Consider the following 19726-nt stretch of genomic DNA (forward strand, 5'->3'; position numbering starts at 1 on the left):
ATGCAAATGAGGCCTTATATACTTATATACTACTCATTTGCATACATTTGCAATTTGGAAATTGGAAAGGACCGTGCAGGTTTAAAATGATTGGTTCTATATGTTGACATATTAGATGAAAGGGCTTCCATGTTTTTTTTTGTTTTGTGTGTGAAAAACTCAGGATAGGAATGATATATCAACAAATCCCTCGATAAAAGCCTTCAAAATATAGTTAAGCATAAGACTGGAAAAGTTGGTGCTTGTAGGTGCTACTGAAGTGGATATATCTGACTCTGAGTGTGAGCATAACAACAGTCACAAAAACTGCAAACGAACTGTCCATGTTTGTTGTATGTCCATCTATGACTAATTGAATCTAATAAACATCTCCCTGTCTGTTTACAGTCTAAATGTCCATGCCTGACGGGCATTGCCGTCTTTTCTGTGAACGTTTATGGGCTGATTTCGGCGTTTGTCGGCATTTTCTCTCAGGCGGAGAATAAACAAGGAAGCAGAAGCGCAAATCACGTAGTAGGAAATTCACATCGACCAATCAGATGGTTTTCGGCTGTATATTCCCCGGCAAATGCCCATATTTGGACTAGACAGCGCTGTGTAGGACACTGAGAGCTTTACAACAGGCATGACATGTTTCTGTTGATGGATACGGCACGAGAGCTCGCGTTAGAATGCTAACTTTTGGTGATTTCCGGTAGAAACTAGGCGCAAGTTGACAAAATATAATGAAATAACCACCTTAATGTGTAATGTTGACATATTTTTTATTGACATGAAAGCTTACATGTTAAGGGAGCAAACTGGCCCAAAATCTCAAAATTAACCACTGCATGAAAAAACGATGTTTTCACCTAGTCATTATAAGCCATTATTTGATTAAAATACATATCAAAACGGAGAGGTGAATCAGAAGACAATGAATGAATTCATTCATTCGTTTTTAATCTAGTCCACACACGACCTTTGCAAAAATAAAAATTTACAGACTTTCACGTGCTCACGGGAAACTTTAGCGAAGGTCCCTTTAGGGGCTCCGTAGGTTTGTGTTCATAAGCAGGTAAAAGCACAGTTTGGATGACGTGGATCTACGAAGATCTGTAGGCCTATAGGTTTGTCACAACACAGAGGTCAGTTAACAAAACAAAACACAGTTTTGGAAAATGACTTGCTTTAGGTTCTGTCTAAGATGTGGGCCAGAGGACATCTTAAATTGTTCAGATGAATTGGTTCTGGAAGGACAGGTGTCTATGTAAGGGCAATTTCTGATGCCTTATTATACCACAAACTTTTATAACCTAGTTAATAAATTGCACATTTTGAACATCTATTTCTTGTATAGCTTCATCTAACAGTGAAAATGAACGAGATTTAGACATCTCACCTGAGCCGCAGCCACCATTTAACGTCATTAAAGCTTATGATTAACAACCTTAAACTGATACATTTATGGAGGGATATGTGGTCTTAAATGTGCTGAGCTATTTCCTTTATGATTCTGCTTTTGTTTTATGATTAGTGCTAGAAGAACTCTGCATGGATCACTTTCAAGTGAATTAAGGCTCGCACCGGTTGAGCTGCTTTTCATCTTACCACTTTTATTTTGAATTAAAGAGGCAAATTATTTATGAGGAAACGTTCCACTTTTTTCCCCTTCATTTATATAACTCTGGTGATTCCAGCTGACACTATTAAGCGAGCTTTGCCAGTTTAGTCAATTTAATAATTACTCATTTCTAGTAATTTAATTGACACTTTTATTCAAAGCAATTTACAGTACACTTATTACTGGAGTTACTAATGATGAAGTGCCTTGCTCAAGGACACAATGCTGCTGAGTTTGTCATTATTCACTTAATCTGTCATTGTGCTTTAATGCTTTTCTGGTGAGTTTATATAATTTGTTATGCCCTATCCTTTGTAAATGCATGGGAAATATCTACTGTTCTTTCATCATTGATTTTCATGGAAGAATGAAGTGTAGCAGGTCAGTTGTTTCCTTGGTGTCATAGATGGTAATTTAGTGGGGAGGGTAGGGAGAATTCTTTGAAATGTTGAGGGGTGTGTCTCTTTGATGACACTAGAGCGCAGTACACAAACAACCTGTGACAATATTAGGATCTTGCAGTGCAATGGCGAGGACTCTACCTGCAGCTCTGTGTCTCCTGGTTCTTATAGGTCTCCCATATACAGAATGTTGGGAAGCGCCCTGGTTTTGTCATGGACGTGAGTGTCCCATGTACACCCTGGTAAATGAATATCAGGTAGGCCTACGACTTTTCTTTTTTTTAGTTTGGAATATTTAAAATTTGGTTTATTATAAAATGTTGTATCATTGTGTTAATAAACAAAAAGGGATTTGAGGAGCGCAGCTACGACGTGAGCTATTGGATTTCCACTGATATTGCGAGTACCAGCCAGAGTGATATAAAGGATGGATTTTGGAAACTGTATTATTTTAATCAAGGACAAAACAATGAGAGTAAGTAAGCTTCACGGTTTTGATGGAGAAAATAATCCTTTGTTCATTTGGATCACTCATCTTATTTCACTGTAATTTTACTTCTCAGGTAAGGAGATTGCTATGACCAGGCCTGTGGTGGTGTCGGTGAAGGAAGCTGATGGAATGGGGGAGAGACAGGTGTCCATTTCCTTCTTTCAATCTGACTCAAACATCCCTGAACCCATCGATACGGCCATCAGAAAAACTGTTGTACCAGGCGGTACTGTCTATGTCAGGTTAGTCATTTCTTTAAAGAACGACAGTCAAAAACTTAATTTACTGTTTCCCATTTAAACATTCTCTCATTGCTGGGCATTACAGGTCATTTAGTGGTTTGGCTTCTGATCAAGACGCCTTAGAGAATGCGCAGAAGCTTAAGGAAGACCTCAGGGCTGCAGGAAAGGAGTTTATTGAAAACAGGTTTGATGCAGCTGGCTATGACGCACCCTGGGATTTGATCAACAGGCACAATGAAGTTTGGGTTCGTGCACCCTGAGGATCCAGATAGTTCTGTTCCTTATTCCTACTTTTAAGTTCTTGTCTGTTCAAGATTTACTTACATATAAATGGGGAAAACATTTATATCGTGTTCACGTTACAGTCTTAATCATTGTATTAATGTTATTTGGTGCAATCTATTGTGCAATCTAAGTGTAGAAGCACATTTGAGTTGTATGACGGGATTATAAAGTGCAATGTGAGATCTTCTACCTCTGTAGGTTCACACTGAAAATGATTTGAAAATAAAACTTTTGACTTTCTTCAAAACATTTTTGTACTTTTTTATTATACGTTTCATTGGAAGGCATTCTGTTTTTCTTCAAATTAATTCACCTACTTACTTATTGACTGATAGAGGTATCAAATTAATGAAAACTGCATAAGTGCATTTCAATAAGCAGAAGATAAATGACCTATTTAGAAAATACAAGATACACAAAATACTTAAAGTTTTTAAAATACAAGAGAAACAGGTTTAAGAATGATCAGAATGGGGTCATCATGTTTCTCCTCAGCTATTGTTCATATTATAACTCCACCCACTTAAACCAGTCCAACTGGTGATCCACAACTGTCTTTAGGCTGTTAATGAAACTATGAGATTGTGATTGTCATTAATAGACACTAAAGAAATGTAATGTTGTGAATGTGAATCTTCCAGCTTGTGAGTTAGTATAAAACTATGCATTCAACATTCAAAACGTGTAAAAAAGCAGCAACATTTTTGTTTTTTTGCAGCCATGTGCATATTAAGTGTCCTAACATAAAATAGTGAAAGAGTTGTTTTGCGTCCGTGTGATCTGGGATTCTTAGGCCTACAACATTGTGTTTGTGTGATTGTTTGTTGATGGGGTTTCCCCTCATGTGTATATAGTGTACTTGCTGTAAGGAAAACTGGGTCAGCCCACCTGAGACGTTTTGTCACGGTGACTGATCTGGAATCAGTTTAATTAGTCGTATCTTCTCTAGCAGAACGGGGAAATGTGATGAGGCTGCATTTTCCCACCTCTGCAGTTCCACTCTGCAATTCTTCCACAAAATGTGCCAGCAACCTCACCTGAGAGAGAGCAAACTCTGTAGTTGTGTCTCTCTGAAAACTTGCTCTCTCTGGCTGGTTAAATGTCATAGAGTCGTTAGCATACCAACATTGAAACCAAGTCAAAAATGAGCTTACCTTACATAAAACTTTTCATTATAAGCAACTTACAAAACACAATGACAGACTGGCTTAGGCCTACTATTTTCATCACATTGAAACATGCCATAAAATAGGCCCTGTTTACACCTGGTATTAAGATGCGTTTTGGTCGATTGGATCAGAAGTGGACAACAGGTGTAAATAGGGTCTAAAAACGTTTTGCTCTTATCCACTTTCGACCACTTTCAGAGGTAGTCGAAAACGCATTCAACCGGATTGCTTTCGTAGTGTAAATGCTCATGTGGTCGAATGTGTTTCCAACAGCTTCAAAAGACCACATACTCTCTGCCTGACCTAATGCAAACATTAGGCCTATGGGAAGTGCGCTAGTCAGATGGGATTTTAACTTTGTCGACTGGAGACCCAAGTTTGGTTTGAAGACGAAAAACGTAAGCACAATGTTCTCTCACTATTCCTGATGTCTAATATACCCACTCACTGCATTTGGTGTGGTCTTGCGGCTGTCAGAGCAGAAAGGTAAGCTACTGCTCTCTGTATGTTTTTTCGTTGTCTCCGTGCGCGTTCATATGTAAATTGCACGAGCTTGTTTTGTCCATTAGATCGAAAGATCTGAAAAAGGCCATACATTTACCCGCCCATAGACCCTCCACTTCGAAGAAATTAGGACAGAAGTGTTTGAAAGTGGACAAAGAGACTAAAAGATTAAAACACCAGGAGTAAACAGGTATGTGTCTCCCTTATCTACCCTACTTGTGATCCGATCGACCAAAACGCACCGTAATACCCGGTGTAAACAGGGCTGAATCAATGACCACTGAAAGCAAATACAGTATGTCCTGTATTTAACAGCAGTCTTGTAAAAGTCCTGTATTTAACAGCGCTAAACATGTGAAGATGCATGCAGTTTTATATTATTGTACACTAGGTGGCAGCACTGACTCGTTCTTTCTCTAATACCTCTTCTATATCACATAGTATAGCACTCCACAACACATACGGTATCAAATTAATCTACTCAATTTGTGCATGTCCAGTTTTCATAAAAAATTCCTTACCCATATGCATTATTGCTAAATATGCTGTTGTTTCTAGAAGAAGTTTGAGCTAGAAGAACGTGTGGGCAGTTCCTAGCAATGTCAGAACAAAATCCACTACCCAGCATGCCTCAGCTCTCACCATGGGAAGCTGGACACTCAATGCCCCTCAACACACATTCACTGTTTCCATGGCTACATTTCTATAGCAAGAAGTCAGCCATGTTCTTCAAAAAACATAATTATGCTTCAGTGAAGTCAGATCTGTAATAACCCTAGATGTGTTTTTATGAGTCATAGAGAACTTGGCGTGACTACTTACTTATAGAGTGGTATTTTCATCAGCAGGCCTAATGACTGTTGTGTTCTGCAGTTCATTTAACACTAGAGCTTATTCAGGTATTATATTGTATGCTTGGAAATCAGTGCATACTCATCCAGCATATATATATATGGAGGATGGGAGATGTTTGGCCGCTCACAATAAATAAGAGACTAGTTATGATACATTGGAAAAACAGCTTAATTATCTAATTTGTCGGCACATTTTTATTTTAAAATTCTGTCTGGGCTTGTGTGTGCCACTTGAATGTGTCCAATAAAAGCCTGTCTGACTTGTAAGGTTATGTCAGCATATGTTTGCAGGCTTGTGAATTTTAATCTGCCCTGTTTTGGATGATGTTCTTGGTGTGGAGGCTCAAGCCAAAAGCCTGTTTGGACTGGCTCATGGGAATTAATCTTATCAGAGACGGGCCAGTTTCCTGAGAAAATGGCTGGAGCTCTATGCTGTCAGATAAGGCAATGTAGGAATGCAAGAGCAGTTGTGCATTTCAAGAGAGTTTTAACCATATAGTATCATCATGCTTCTGCCAGCCGTTTGATATGTCTGTGTAACTGGTCCTACTCAACCAGGCGGGATTCCAACCGGGGTCTCTGGCGTGGGAGTCGGGCGTAACAAAGACGCTAAAGACCGCAGCCCCTAGCACCAGGTTTACACTCGCAGCTCTTATTGGCCTACGTCCATTACACATAATCTGTTTTTACACCCATCTGTTGATTGGCTTATGTCTCTTTCTCTCTCTCTCTTCATTCATTTTTAGGTCCAAAACACGTAGTCAATGTGCTCTCTGCTTTTCCCATGAGTTGTTTTCATCTTTTACATAACAGATGATTAAAAATACAGTAACTTTCAGCCAAGAACAAAAGTTTTTTCAATTTTTTTTATGTTGTTTCGTATTAAAATGTCCCTCATGATTACCCCATACTGTTTATAATTGATGATGTGCTAAACTCGAGGCCACCAAACCACAAAAAGAGCTGAAACTCATGGCTGTCACTGGAGCTCAGATGCTGAGGCAGCAAATCTCGACTAAAGTTTGGCCCCAATGGATTCTCATTTCTATTAATAATTTTTTAACCATCTGCGACATACATAACAATTGGACTGTGATACATAACGAGATTGACTGTCATACATAGAGTGTATATACATGTGAATATAGAGTATGTAAATGCTGTGATGTCCAAAAGCCTGAGACCATATTGAAATCTGAATTAAATGTGAAACATGGTGGAAAATAATTATTATTTAATGTATACAGTTCTGCACTATTTCTAAGTGACTAATCAAATAAGCATATTTGTAACACTGAGCATGTGAACTGTTTTGTTCAAAAGATCAAATGTTCTTGCTTCTTGCAAGTGGTGTCAGACTATTGTGATATAGTAATCACTAGGCTCACACTTCCTCCATTACAGTGCTTAAGAGGAAGTGCTATTATGTCTGTTGTGTTCCTACAGCATAATGGATGTCAGCATGTAGAACAGCAGAGCTCATAGCAACCCTTGGATTTCTGGAGGGTCAGCGCTATCCCTTCCCATCCCCTTACCTTGATCACTCAGCCAATTTGGAAGCTTCCCCATTTGTGAATCTCTGAGTTTAGAGTAATGAATTATAGATTAGAGTTTTTCCAAAAGACATGTTGAGGATTTTATCATAACATTTTTTGTCATAAGCATCCACTCAGCTTTCATTAAAATTTAAGGACAATATCTCTGCTTGACTTGAAGCTAAAATGTTTAGAGGCTTTTCTCACAATACAAGAGCGTTGAAATCCCAGTCACAATTAAAATTATACTTTGTTGACAATTTAAGTATAATGAATCATATCTTTCAATTATAAATATTTTGTCTACAGCATGTTCCCACTAGTGTTGAATACTCTTGAGTCATGACCAAAAAAAAACAAAAAAAAACAGTGAGTAGCTGTAAAAAAATTGGCTAATATCACTATGTGCATATAAGACGACAAGAAAGACTGTCCAAGATTGCACATGCATTTACTCTATTTATCAGGAATGCTTGAATAAAATCTGCACATTCATTATGTCTATGGAATGTCCCCATAAAACATGATATACATGATACACACACGTTGGGTGTATGTATGTATTTTTTCTAACAAAAATTTAATTTTGCGTCTCACTAGGTCCTATGCATTAATAATGTTTACTGTGACATCACATTATTGTCTGACTGCACACCCAGTTTGCACGCATATTAAACAGACCTTGTATGATGTCACATTTTCTCTCCCTCTCTCTCTCTCCCCCCCTCTCTCTCTTTCTTTCTTTCCACCCAATGCAACACCAGGGTACAGTGATTTTCTTAGAGGACAGAGGACTGTCCAAACACATACAATCTCATTGTCTGCCTGCAGGGCTTCTACTTGTCCAGTCAGGTTTGGTTTTTAGAGAACAGTGGAAGTGGTGGAAGACAGGTATTCTTTGGATTTATCAGCACCCAGCTTTGCTTTTCCTTCTGATTGGTTGGACTCTGGCTGTATCTAAGACCAGGGTTTAAAAAAATCCACAGCCAATGGGGAATTTATTAAAGGGAAATTGCATTTTCTTATAGATGCACTGGTGCAGATTTTAATGAGTATAATTCAGTTTCAGATTTTCAACCAGCCCAAAACCCAAAGGCACCTCAAATGTAATATTTAAAGTCCCCCTGTAGCAGACATGGCAAAAATGTACCGAGTAAACATTTAAACATAACTAGTATCTACTAATATCCTACCAAATTAAAAGGAAGTCACTAATTTATTATGAATAGAATAGTTCAATATAAAATATTCAGATATTATAAACTGATTGATGAAGTAAAGCAATAACATGAGATTGAACAATTATTCAGCAACACTTTATTTAAAGTTGAATTGCACCTATGAGTTGTATTTAATATCAATCAGTTGGGGGCAGTTCATCTAAAAGTTGATGAGAGTGTTTTGTTTACTATATTTAGCTATTAAAAATAGTTTACCAAAGAAATAATTTACCAAATAAAAAAGACTGTGTACTTTTCATTTCTAAAGTATTTGGGTTTATTTATTATACAAAGCCCTTTTTGTCGATTTTTCGAGAATAACTACAGATATAAATAATATCGTGAAATATATCATTACCGTGAAATAAAATTAGTCATACCGTGAAACAGAATTTTGGTCATACCGCCCACCTGTAATCAATATTTGTATCCCTTAAAACTCATCTTTGATCACCAAAATGACATATTAAATGTTTTTTTTTTTTTCTGTGAAAAAACATTTATAATGCCTTAAAAGAGCTTGAATGTAACTCTACAGCCTTGCTTCATTTAGTATAAGCGGATTCATGAATATGCAAATTAGCCCCGCCTCCCCTCACTCACACCAGCTCAGAGATCCACTCTGTCAACTTTTACTCAAGTAACTATTGTAAATGCTGCACAAAGGTATCACTCTGTACAACGTGGGACACATAACGGTAATTAATATTAGCCTTTTGCTTGATGATCAAACAGCTCATAATGTGTTGCTGATGTTACACAAACCATGTTCCCATTGCAATCTCAGTCTGCCTTTTAAAATGTAGCATCCTTAGAAACGGTTTGAACATAGTTCATCATGACATAACATCATTATATACATCATATACATAATTCAAACACTATATTGCTAAATATACCCAATTTTTCATATCAACAGAAAAATATACCAGTATGGCTTCTCTTGAGACTCCCCTGCTTTGAATCACAGTATATGCTAAAGCCCGCCGGCATGTTGACGTGATTGGTTACAAGGTAGTTTGTGATGTCAGAAAAACCAGCGATTTCAAATTTACTTTTACAGCATTTACTACTCTTGATCAATTTTCATTTTACATATACATTTTTAACATTTAATTTTAATAAGTATAAATAAATAAATAAATAAAATAAATAAACAGTAGTAGTAATGAAAAAATATAAATGAACAGTGAACAAATAGTGTAAATGTAAATGTTACCAATAGAATGAAACTTCAAATGTGCAGTGCATCAAAACTGTATCTTATCCTGCAATTTATTAAAACAACCTAAAAATTTGACATACGTGATTGTAAAGATGCAGCATCCTCTTAAGATGCAAGTCAGACTTCCACAAATGCTAAATTTTCACAACCAGAAGCCACTTCTCTGAAAACCAGATAATGCAAGGTTCTGCAGTGAGGTCACAGTTATTTCCAGCAGCAGGGATTAAATGATGAGTTTTCTCGTGTGACTTGGTTGAGGATTAGAGAGACTTTGGGACAAATGTCAGAAGACTCCAGACTCAGCTTTCAGTATCCACCTGGCTCCATCATCACTAACACTCATGCTGTGCTCCAGTGTGCCACTTTTATTAAAGACTTATGATAGATTGGATTGGTTGATACTGGGATTTTAGATTTGGAGCAGAGTAAACAAAACGCGGTAAACCTGTGTAGTCGGTGTGGTAACATGGTGTGCAAACCGCCTCCTGACTCAGCTGTAAATTAATTTTAATGCCACGCCCATGCAGATGAAATAAATATTATAAATATGAATAGGTTGCTAGATTATTAGTAAGTATCTATAAAAATTACGCAATGAACTAATAGTATTATATAAATTGTAAATTGATTGCTGTCTCTGAGCATGTGATCGTAACATTAGGCAATACAATATTACATATCCACTGCTTACTTTTTTTTTTAATGTATCAGAATAAGAGATTAACAATTCTCAGAAAATTTCGACTAGATCAGCCCAAATGTTACATTTGGTCCAGTTCATCCCACTCTTTTTCTCTGATCTTTTAGTTTGACATGAACAGGATGCTGGCCAAACATTCAATAACATAAACAGATTGTGCAGATTGAAAATTGTAGGCATATTAAGATTTTCATACATTACTTCCTCCATGATTTTATAACAGCAGTTATTAATACACATAAACATAAATGAAAATAGTGTTTCTTTGAATGTTTTGTTCTATATCAGGAATTCTCCTTAGGCAAGCGCTTTGTATTGTACAAAGAGCATATGAAATTGAGTTATAGGGGTATTGGTTTGTGTGAGACTGAAAAACACTGTTGCATAACATTTTTCATCATTCATTGTTCTTTTGATAAATGGACCATTATTTTTATTTTTATTTTCTGCAAGATAATGTGATGATGAAAACTATTATGGAAGTTTTTACCTGACAAAAAAAAGTAGATTTTAAATTTTTTTATAAAATTTTTTTTTAATGATGAATATATTTTGTGTATTTTTATGATTATTTTAAGCCTAAATAAACTTACATTGAAAGAATTGTTTTTATTTGTTAGTTGTCTATGTAAAATCTGTGCGATGATTCTGGTCAGGTTTTTCATTGTGGTTCCTATTACAGTCCCTGTCATGTAAATTGCTCAATAAATATATAAAATAATGTCGCAAAAAAGGTTTCTATGGGGCTTGGTTTTAGAGTTAGGTTAGAAAATATTATTAGCTCATGCAAACAATAAAAGTCAATGGAAGGTGATAGGGGAAAAAAAAAGTGCGTTTGTAATTGAGACTTCTTGTAGTGTTCGTCATTCTGGGGAAAAGCATGAAAACACTGCATCAGGCTCTTCATTTATTAATCATAATCTTTTGAGGTGCTATATTAAGACAGAGTGCTTGCTGTACAATGTACCACACTTTAATTGAATATTCTGGACTTGTCCTTCCCCAGCATCCTTTCCCTCAGGGCTGTTTGTCCTCTATCTGAACCTTTGATAAAGTTTAAGGGTCCACAAGTGTCTCAATCCGCCTGCTACAAGATATAATGATAAAAATATACACTAACATACACTTTTAAAGATCAGTACAGCACAGGTCTGTATGTAAAAAAAGCAGAAGTAGGTCACGTGATATTAGAAAGATCTGATCTTTTGTATCATCAGCAAATTAACTTAACCTTAATGAACAGCAGATTAAAAAACACAGTGGACCTTTTTAGTTTTTTTGCAAAGGTCACATTTGATTTTAGATATTGAAAATGGTTCACTCAACAGTTGACAAGCGCATTCTTAGAGGCATGTCCTGATTTTGCTGAGTTAGTCACGTTCCTATCAATATATTTAGTTGATCCTGGAGCAACATTCCTGTCCAAAAATGTAATCCTAACCATATCCCTTCCCCTAAACCTAACCAATAAGTTATCCCTAAAATCAGAGGGAATAACACTGATGTAAAAGCACCTAACCCCTAAACTTGACAAACTGTAACTTGTCCCTAAAATCTGATTGGTTGATTGGAATGTTGTTCCAGGAACATGTTGCACTCTGTGAAATCAGGTTCTGCTTCTTAGAGATATGTCGTCAGAAAGAAGTGGTAATGCTATTGATTGTGTTCTCAGTGCTCTACACAGACACCTTCACTTGCCGATCAGTGTTGTATTTCCCCCAAACAGGTCACCTATTCGACTCTAGTAAGTGACATCACCCCTGTGCATGTCCCTTACCTTTCTATTTCCATCTGTCTGTCCTACTTGTCTTTCCTCCTGGTGAACTGTCTAATTGAGAGCCGTCAAGGGGCAGCTCCCCCACCGTCCCTTTCTTGTCTGGGGGCAAATTCTAGTTTCTGTTCCTCTGCCACCCGCTGTCTGTCCTTGGCTTGACTTTGGTTAGAGGTAATGTATCCTTTCCTAATATAGAGAAACCAAAGACAATAATACATTCTTAGAATAGAGCCTGGATTGTGGCGTCCCCATGGATGACTGTCGGTGCTGGTTTGTGGAAAAGCACATCAGTGGCAGCAGCATACTATACTCCTCTCCAAATCAATATCTCTTGTAACTCTTGTGCAGAGTAACTTTTCATTTTCTCAAAAAATGTGTTGTTTACATGTATTTGAATTAAGGGTGTGCAGAAAAGTGGTTGTATTTATTAAAATGCCCCAAATAATCTGTCTGTATATATCAGAACCAGCTTTGGAGGCTAAACCAGATGTGTTTCAAAGTTAAATTATCATTTGGGTTGATTCCATATGACAAAAATGATCCATTCTTTTTCAACAACTTTTTAAAAAAAAAAAAAAAAAAAAGATTGAATAAAAAATGTGATGCAGAGTGACTTCTTAGCGGCACGACAATCTGAACTTTTTCTTTGAAGGTGACACATTATGTCCCTTTTCACAAGATGTAATATAAATCTATGGTGTCTAGATAGGCCTATCTATAGCTTGTCAAAGTTGCCCCTTTTTGGGTGTGAGCAAAAACACGCCATTTTTGTGTGTCCCTTTAAATGCAAATGAGCTGCTGCTCCCACTTCAGAACAGGGGCTTTACTCAGGCCCCGTCCACACTACTGCGTTTTCGTTTAGAAACGGAGAATTAAAACGAATACGATCTCCGTCCACACCAGCGTTTTAGCTGCGTATTAGAACTGATCTCCGTCCACATTAAAACGACTGAAAACGCGGATCACGTGACCATTCACCAACACTGGGCATGCGCGTGCCGGTGTAAACACAACTTATTGATAAAATTATCCCACCATGCGCTGGTTCTTCCCGGGTTAACCCAAAACCGACGCTCCATGTACGGTCGATACTGCCGCTGCACACAGGAATTGTCACAGATCGCTCGAATGATAGCTTGCCTCCGGCGCATGTAGGCAGTTATAGCATTGTAAAATGCAGAATTTACTTGCACAACAGCTGCTAGCAAAGATATACGCCATGACTGATGACACCCAATTATAGAGCCGAGCGTGAGTCTCTACTACGTCATCGTTTCTAAAGTCCTCCGTTTTGACCCGTCCACACTAAAACGCCCTCCGGAGATTCAAAACGAAAAACGGGTCGGCAGCGTTTCTAAACTTCTCCGTTTTGGGTCTCCGTTTTTGCCGTTTTAGTGTGGACGGGAGGTGCAAACGTAGCAAAAGGTCTCCGTTTTTAAACGAAAACGCAGTAGTGTGGACGGGGCCTCAGTCAAATCTCAGAATTAACCAGTAGCGGAGTGCAGCCTTATATGGAGAGACTCAGGAAGAGGTTGCAACTTTTAGACACACATGGACGTTTCTGAATGGTTAGTGGATATATTTATGTAGTTGTTGTGGAAAATACATTGATTCATCTCGTCGTCTGTACCGTCATGCTGAACTTTTACACAAGATGACACAATTCCCTGAGGTCTTTATAAGACAGCAGTGACATGTTTTGGTCAAACAGTGTTCTGTGCTCGTCTGTGCAGCCATGCATGCATGCTTTGCATGCTTTGCTCGAATTTTTTCCATAGAGTTAGAACTGGTTCCACTGTTGTTGTTGTTGTTGCGAAAACCAAATGGCAGGCCGTGGGTGGAAACGTGCAGATTAAGGGGCAGTAATATTATAATAAGATCCCCCTTCCTATGTCAGAAAGGGAGCGAAATCTGATTGGCTTGTTTTTTGACATGCTTGCAGAGAAAGACTTACCAAAACAAAGTTACTGGGTTGTCATGAAAGTGTGTATCTATAGCACTAATTATATTTCTCGTATCATTTATACGCCAAATAGTTTTTGGATACATATGATACGCAGTTTTCGCGTGCATATGATACGCACTTTATGGCGTGTAATACTCATGCACTCCACACCCCTAATCCTATACCCAAGGGGTTTACAGTGCGTAACATTTGCACGCAAAAACTATTTTTGGCGTATAAATGGCACGAGAAATTAAATTTGTGCTATAGATACGCACTTTCATGAGATCGTGTGCACTTTTCACGTTTTCTGGGTGTTTAGATGCACCGGGGACCCGATTATAGCACTTAAAAATGGATTATCCCTAAAACAAATCCTGATTCTTTGGACAAATATTGTTCTATACCGTTTTTAATTGTATTAAAAAAGTCTCTTCTGCTCACCAAGGCTGCATTTGATAAAAAATACAGTGAAAACAGTTTTATAATAGAAAATTTTTTCTATTTTAAATATTTTTTTATGTAATATACAGTATTCCTACTATGACAAAGCAGCCGTTAGTCTTCAGTGTCACATGATCCTTCAGAAATGATATGCTGATTTGGTGCTCAAGAGACATTTCTGCTGAAAACAGTTGTTCTGCTAAATATTTATGTAGAAATAATGATATAAAAAAAAATCCCGATTTTTTTTATGAATAGAAAGTTCAAATGATTATTTGAAATGTATATATTTTTGAAAATGTAAAAGTCTTTACTGTCACTTTTGGCCAATTCAATGCATCCAAAAAAAAAAAAAAAAAAAAAAAACAGTAAACATTTGAATTGTAGTGTATGTTAAGGACACATTCGTAAATATATTAGTATGAAAACTGTGATTCTTTCTTTCTTTTCGTCTGAAGTTCCATAATAGGGCTTCTCTGGTAGCACTGGCTATCCATATTGACATTGTGAATGATGTGTGTGTCAATAGGTGTCTTTTGTCCCCCACTGGGGAGACAGGCATGAGTTACAGTAATCACCACAGATCTTTGATGTGATGAGGGAATTGATAACTTGACAGTGGAAAATCGAGGCTCGTTTAAAAGAAAAGAAGGGCTCTTTTTCAGAAACAGAATACTTTAATGCACTCTTGAAGAAAAAAAAAAGTAAATAAACTTGACAGTGAAAACTTGAAGTGGTTTGGAAGATGATGAGAGGATTTAGATGACAGTGTGTGAGATTGAACTGGGGTGAATAGGATTGAAATAGGATTCTCAATTACGGTTATTAAGCTCAAGTTTAACAGAGATGAGAGCTGTTTTAGGAGCAGTGTGGATTGGGTAATATCGATCATGGAAACTTTGAAATAAATCACTGGCTAATTGCTAAAGCTTTGATTGTGTGTGTCTGTCGGTGGGCGTCTTTTATAGTTAATTTACAGAAAAGCAGGATACATATACATAAAATGCTTGGATGTTAGACATCAAATGTTTTGAATGAATCTTGTGAGGTTAGACAACGGAGGGATGAATGTGCTTGATAACGGAAGGACTGAGTCAACGAGAAAGCACAGGAGATAGAAAAAGAGAGAATAATCCCTCAAAGCCCAGGAGGATTAAGCATCCAGAGAGCATCACACCATATTACACAGAGATGTTTTTAACCTCAGGTCAACTACCCAGAAACCACCTCTCACTAATTTCAGTGCAGGAGGAGGAGGGGAAAAGGTGTCAATTTATGAACAAGTGCAAATAGCTGCAGTGGATTAGCTTTAAGAAAAACAAAAAAAAATAGAAAGAGGCAGAAAATTTGTGTCTGCATGTGTTTTTGTGCGTGCGAGAAAGTAATCCTGGCTGTTCATTAAGAATGATTTTCTCATCTCTCTCTCTCACTCTCTAAAAAAAAAAATATGGCCTGATTGTGTATGCATAAGTATATGTCTTTTACGTAATGTGAATTGTAAAGACATAGATGAACCATTTTGGAGATAGTTATATCAAAGGAGGGGCCATCAAACAACATCAAAGACAAACAGAAATTGACACTTTCTGGGGACATCATAGTAGAAATCAATACAATTTATTTGAAGTATTTGTTCTTTTAAATGCCAAAGCAAAATCGTTAGAAGACTGAACATCAAGGAGGGAGAATCAGTTTGATTCCCACATAGAAAACCATAGTCTTTGCATGCATGTACAGTATTTAAGTTAACAATAAGTTCATTCAAATAATTGTTAGATGGTGAAATTATATATCTAATTATATAGAAGAGAGATGGAGATCTATTCCATGATAATATATTGCTAATCCATATCTATGTCCTTTTCTCTGTGTCCTTGACGGTGAATCAGAGCACATCTGTGTGTCCTTGAGTAATTTGTCTTGCTCTCAGCTGAAGCCTTTGCCTCAGTTTATCTATATCCAGTTGCACAGAGTAAATGCGAAATTTGCCCACTCACCTGAAAGAGTGTGCTAATAATCATCTCTTTGTTTGTAATTAGGATGCCAGATCATTTTTAATTCAAACATTCTCTAAATGTGGCCTCTGGTCCCTCTAAATCCCACTGTTTCACTTTGTTATTGATTGGGCTTCAATCATGTGTGGCCGATAGAAATGAATACGTTATAAGAAAAATTATGTTATCTACTGTAAGTGAGGCAGCCTCTTTTTCTTAGCTGTTGATATCATGAAATGACAGCTGTGAAATGCCACAGGTAAAATATTATCTGTGTCACTTCACAATGCTTGTCTTTTTTATTGATAGAAATGTGTCAGTTTGTTTTCATTATGCCTACAAATTGATATAAAATGTATCTGCAAGGCTCTAATCAGATTATTACTATTATTAATTATTACTGTGTTGCAAAACAAACTGATATAGCCATCCTGATCTAAAGCATGTGAATGAACTGTGTATAAAATGGATTTATGATATCACACAGTTTGATATATTTTGCCAAACTGAAGGCAGAAAAATGGTTAAATGCATTAATAATGTTTTGAGTCCTATTTCTAATGGATGTTACATCTGACTGAAGACAGAGACTGAGTCGCTGAGACACTTTTAGGAAGGGATGGAAAATTACTATGCTCTTTTGTATAATAATGCGCTAATCTCTTCTAAATCAAAGTTACTTAGTAAATTGGTGAGAGAAACAAATAAAGAGATGTACCCAGATGGATGAATGACAAGGTGCATGTGAGGAAACTTTTCATATCAGTGACCTGACCAATGTTCAAAACAGTCTGCATTACTTTAGTATGATTGTATGGATCCCTATTTGAAATATAGAGGTTTATACAAAATAGTAATGCATTGTTGTGAGCCAATCATCTCACATCTCTATATGATGACGCAAGATGATCTCAGACAATTATCTCAGGGTTAACCAAACACAGAATGTTTCTCCATCCATCACATTGTACTTGCCGTTTTTAACCAACAGTTGGCAAAGGGAAAACTGCTATTAAACACTTATTTCATTAAAGATGGAATATTTCAAGAGGTATTTATACAGACACTTAAATAACTTGGGAGCATGAATGGACAGAACGAATGCAAATCTATAATAACTGTAAATCTGGTTTAGGTCATGGGGGCTAACGGTTGACACTGTGACCATCGATCAAGGGGTTTTCATTCAAAGATGTTACCGTCATTGTGAGTCACTCATGTCATTATGGAAAATCCGCACCTACGGCATCTAACGGTTCTCATGAAACACGTGATATTTACATAGTGATTCTGCCTGCTGCATTCAGACTTTTTTAAATGCATATTAAAGAACCGACTTTGGTGATCAAAGGCGTGGATTTTTTATTTTTTTATTGGTAAACAATTACAACACAGATGGATATAGAACATCAAGACAATATGAGGCTAATAGCACATCAAAAGACAAACGGAATTACACACTGATTCATGCCAGAGAGAAAGAGAGAGGGGGGAGAGAAACAGGTGAAGAACAGATCACAAGCTATAGATGAAAGCGTACAAAGAAGGGGGGCTAGAAAAGGACCAATGTCACATATACTGGGTAAACAGTGGCTGAAGAGCTGACGCTGCCTTGTTTTAATCCACCACCCTGTGTAAATGTTAGGTAAAATAACCAAACAATATTGTCCCACTCTGCCTTTGCTAATGCAAATTGATTGCAAAAACCGAACATTCGGCCCGTCCCACTGGAGAATCTGAAACTCTGTAAAGTCTTCAGCTATATGGACAGAGATTACACCCAATCTGTCATTGCATTGTGGTCCAGTTTAATACAATAGGCCCATCGCCCCCTTTTCACTTCCCTCCCTAAAAAAGTGCATTGTTGTCTTAGCATTGGCATTAGATGTCAAGCCATGTGGTCAGTGCGAGCCGACCCAGCTGCTGACACAGTGCTGGCTCGAACAGTGCTCAGTATTTGATGAAGGGAACACAGAGCACCAAGCAGCTCCTTCCCTGCAGTGTTTAACATATTTCAGGGAGGGGGGAAAAATTCAATCCAGGTAAAGTATATAAAAGGCAATAGCTGCAAGATTTGCAGCTGTGTGGTTTTGAGGTTTGAGTTGAGACAAACTCAGCAAGCAAGTACATGATGCATGATAAGAAAATACTCATTAGGTCCGTGGCACTGCTCTGACTCTATAGCTGGTGAGAATAGATGAAAAAGATACAGTTCATTTAACAGACAGTGACCTCTGTTGTCTCACTATATGGGGTAAGTTGAAACAATTGAATCTGCTAGTAAACAGAGATACAGTACAAAATATAAAATTATTGTTTTGGTCAAATATTAACCTGATTGTATAAATGTATAACATTTAAAACAAAAATTACCAATAACAAATGTGACAACTTGCCCCAATCTGTTTATTTATGAAAAATAACCTTGTCCTGAGAACAAAGTAACTTCATTATATAGTTTACTAAAAGACTGAATGTAAGTCTGAACATATTCTAGTGTGGTTTTATTTTACCCAACATCTATAGCAAAAATCTTTTGTTGTTTTTGAGAACAGAATTTACAACAAAAAAAAATCAAGAAGCTTTTGAACTACTAGATGTTGGAAACCATCATACCAAATTACATGCTGTAGAGAAAACAAATATTTGTGTAATTGGACTTTTGACAAAAAACCTTACGGTCATTTCTAATTTGGCTACACCTTGTGACAACTATTACACTGTAGCCCCGCTCTCCACTATATAGGCCTAGCCCAGGCCTAGTATTTACGGCGCATGTTGTTTAGTGTCAATTATAGTGATGTTCATAAAACATTGTGTTTTTTTTTAAGATTTGTAGTTTGACACTGACAGTAATTCATGACAGCATATGTTATGTCATGTATCAGCTAACAAACCAGCAAAATGCAAGGGTGGCAATGAGCAAAGGGTTTGTTTGCGGTTAATCAGACTAAGATATATTTTTGCAAACATACTTTGCAAAAATATATGGAGCTGGATTAACGTATTAATAATACAATTAATTAATTATATTAATATATTTAAATTAATTTTAAGTTATCTCACGGCCCCTGGAGGATCACTGGGGCCCCCTAGTGGGCCGCGTCCCCACCGGTTGAGAACCACTGTTTTAAACCCACCAACAACTGACCCTCGTTCCATCTCTCTCTCTCTCTCTCTCTCTCTCTCTCTCTCTCTCTCTCTCTCTCTCTCTCTCTCTCTCTCTCTCTCTTGCTCAATGCATGGACTTCATACCAGGTAGTCTACTGTTCACTATTAAAACTAGTGATGCATTACTATTAATGAACAACGCATTAGTGATGAAAAAAGGAAAAAGAAAA

The 19726-nt window shown here is 37.1% G+C and overlaps 1 protein-coding gene across 1 annotated transcript; it reads left to right on the plus strand.

The window, feature by feature from the left end:
- Positions 1-2106: 2106 nt before the first annotated feature.
- Positions 2107-3268, plus strand: soul2 (heme-binding protein soul2). Its single transcript, XM_082153171.1, has 4 exons — positions 2107-2261; positions 2353-2479; positions 2568-2736; positions 2822-3268. Exons 1-4 carry the CDS (start codon positions 2130-2132, stop codon positions 2994-2996), a joined length of 603 nt encoding a protein of 200 aa, XP_082009297.1. The 5' UTR covers positions 2107-2129; the 3' UTR covers positions 2997-3268.
- Positions 3269-19726: the final 16458 nt, after the last annotated feature.

Source organism: Leuciscus leuciscus (assembly GCF_965113295.1).
Source record: "Leuciscus leuciscus genome assembly, chromosome: 22".
Classification (NCBI taxonomy): Eukaryota; Metazoa; Chordata; class Actinopteri; order Cypriniformes; family Leuciscidae; genus Leuciscus; species Leuciscus leuciscus.

What these genes read in the sequence shown, in the direction of transcription:
- soul2 (XM_082153171.1), top strand. Translation starts at nt 2,130, where the DNA reads ATGGCGAGGACTCTACCTGCAGCTCTGTGTCTCCTGGTTCTTATAGGT. An exon ending in TCAAGGACAAAACAATGAGA is followed by an intron (nt 2,480 to 2,567) that starts GTAAGTAAGCTT and finishes TTTACTTCTCAG; the next exon opens with GTAAGGAGATTGCTATGACC. An exon ending in GGCGGTACTGTCTATGTCAG is followed by an intron (nt 2,737 to 2,821) that starts GTTAGTCATTTC and finishes TGGGCATTACAG; the next exon opens with GTCATTTAGTGGTTTGGCTT.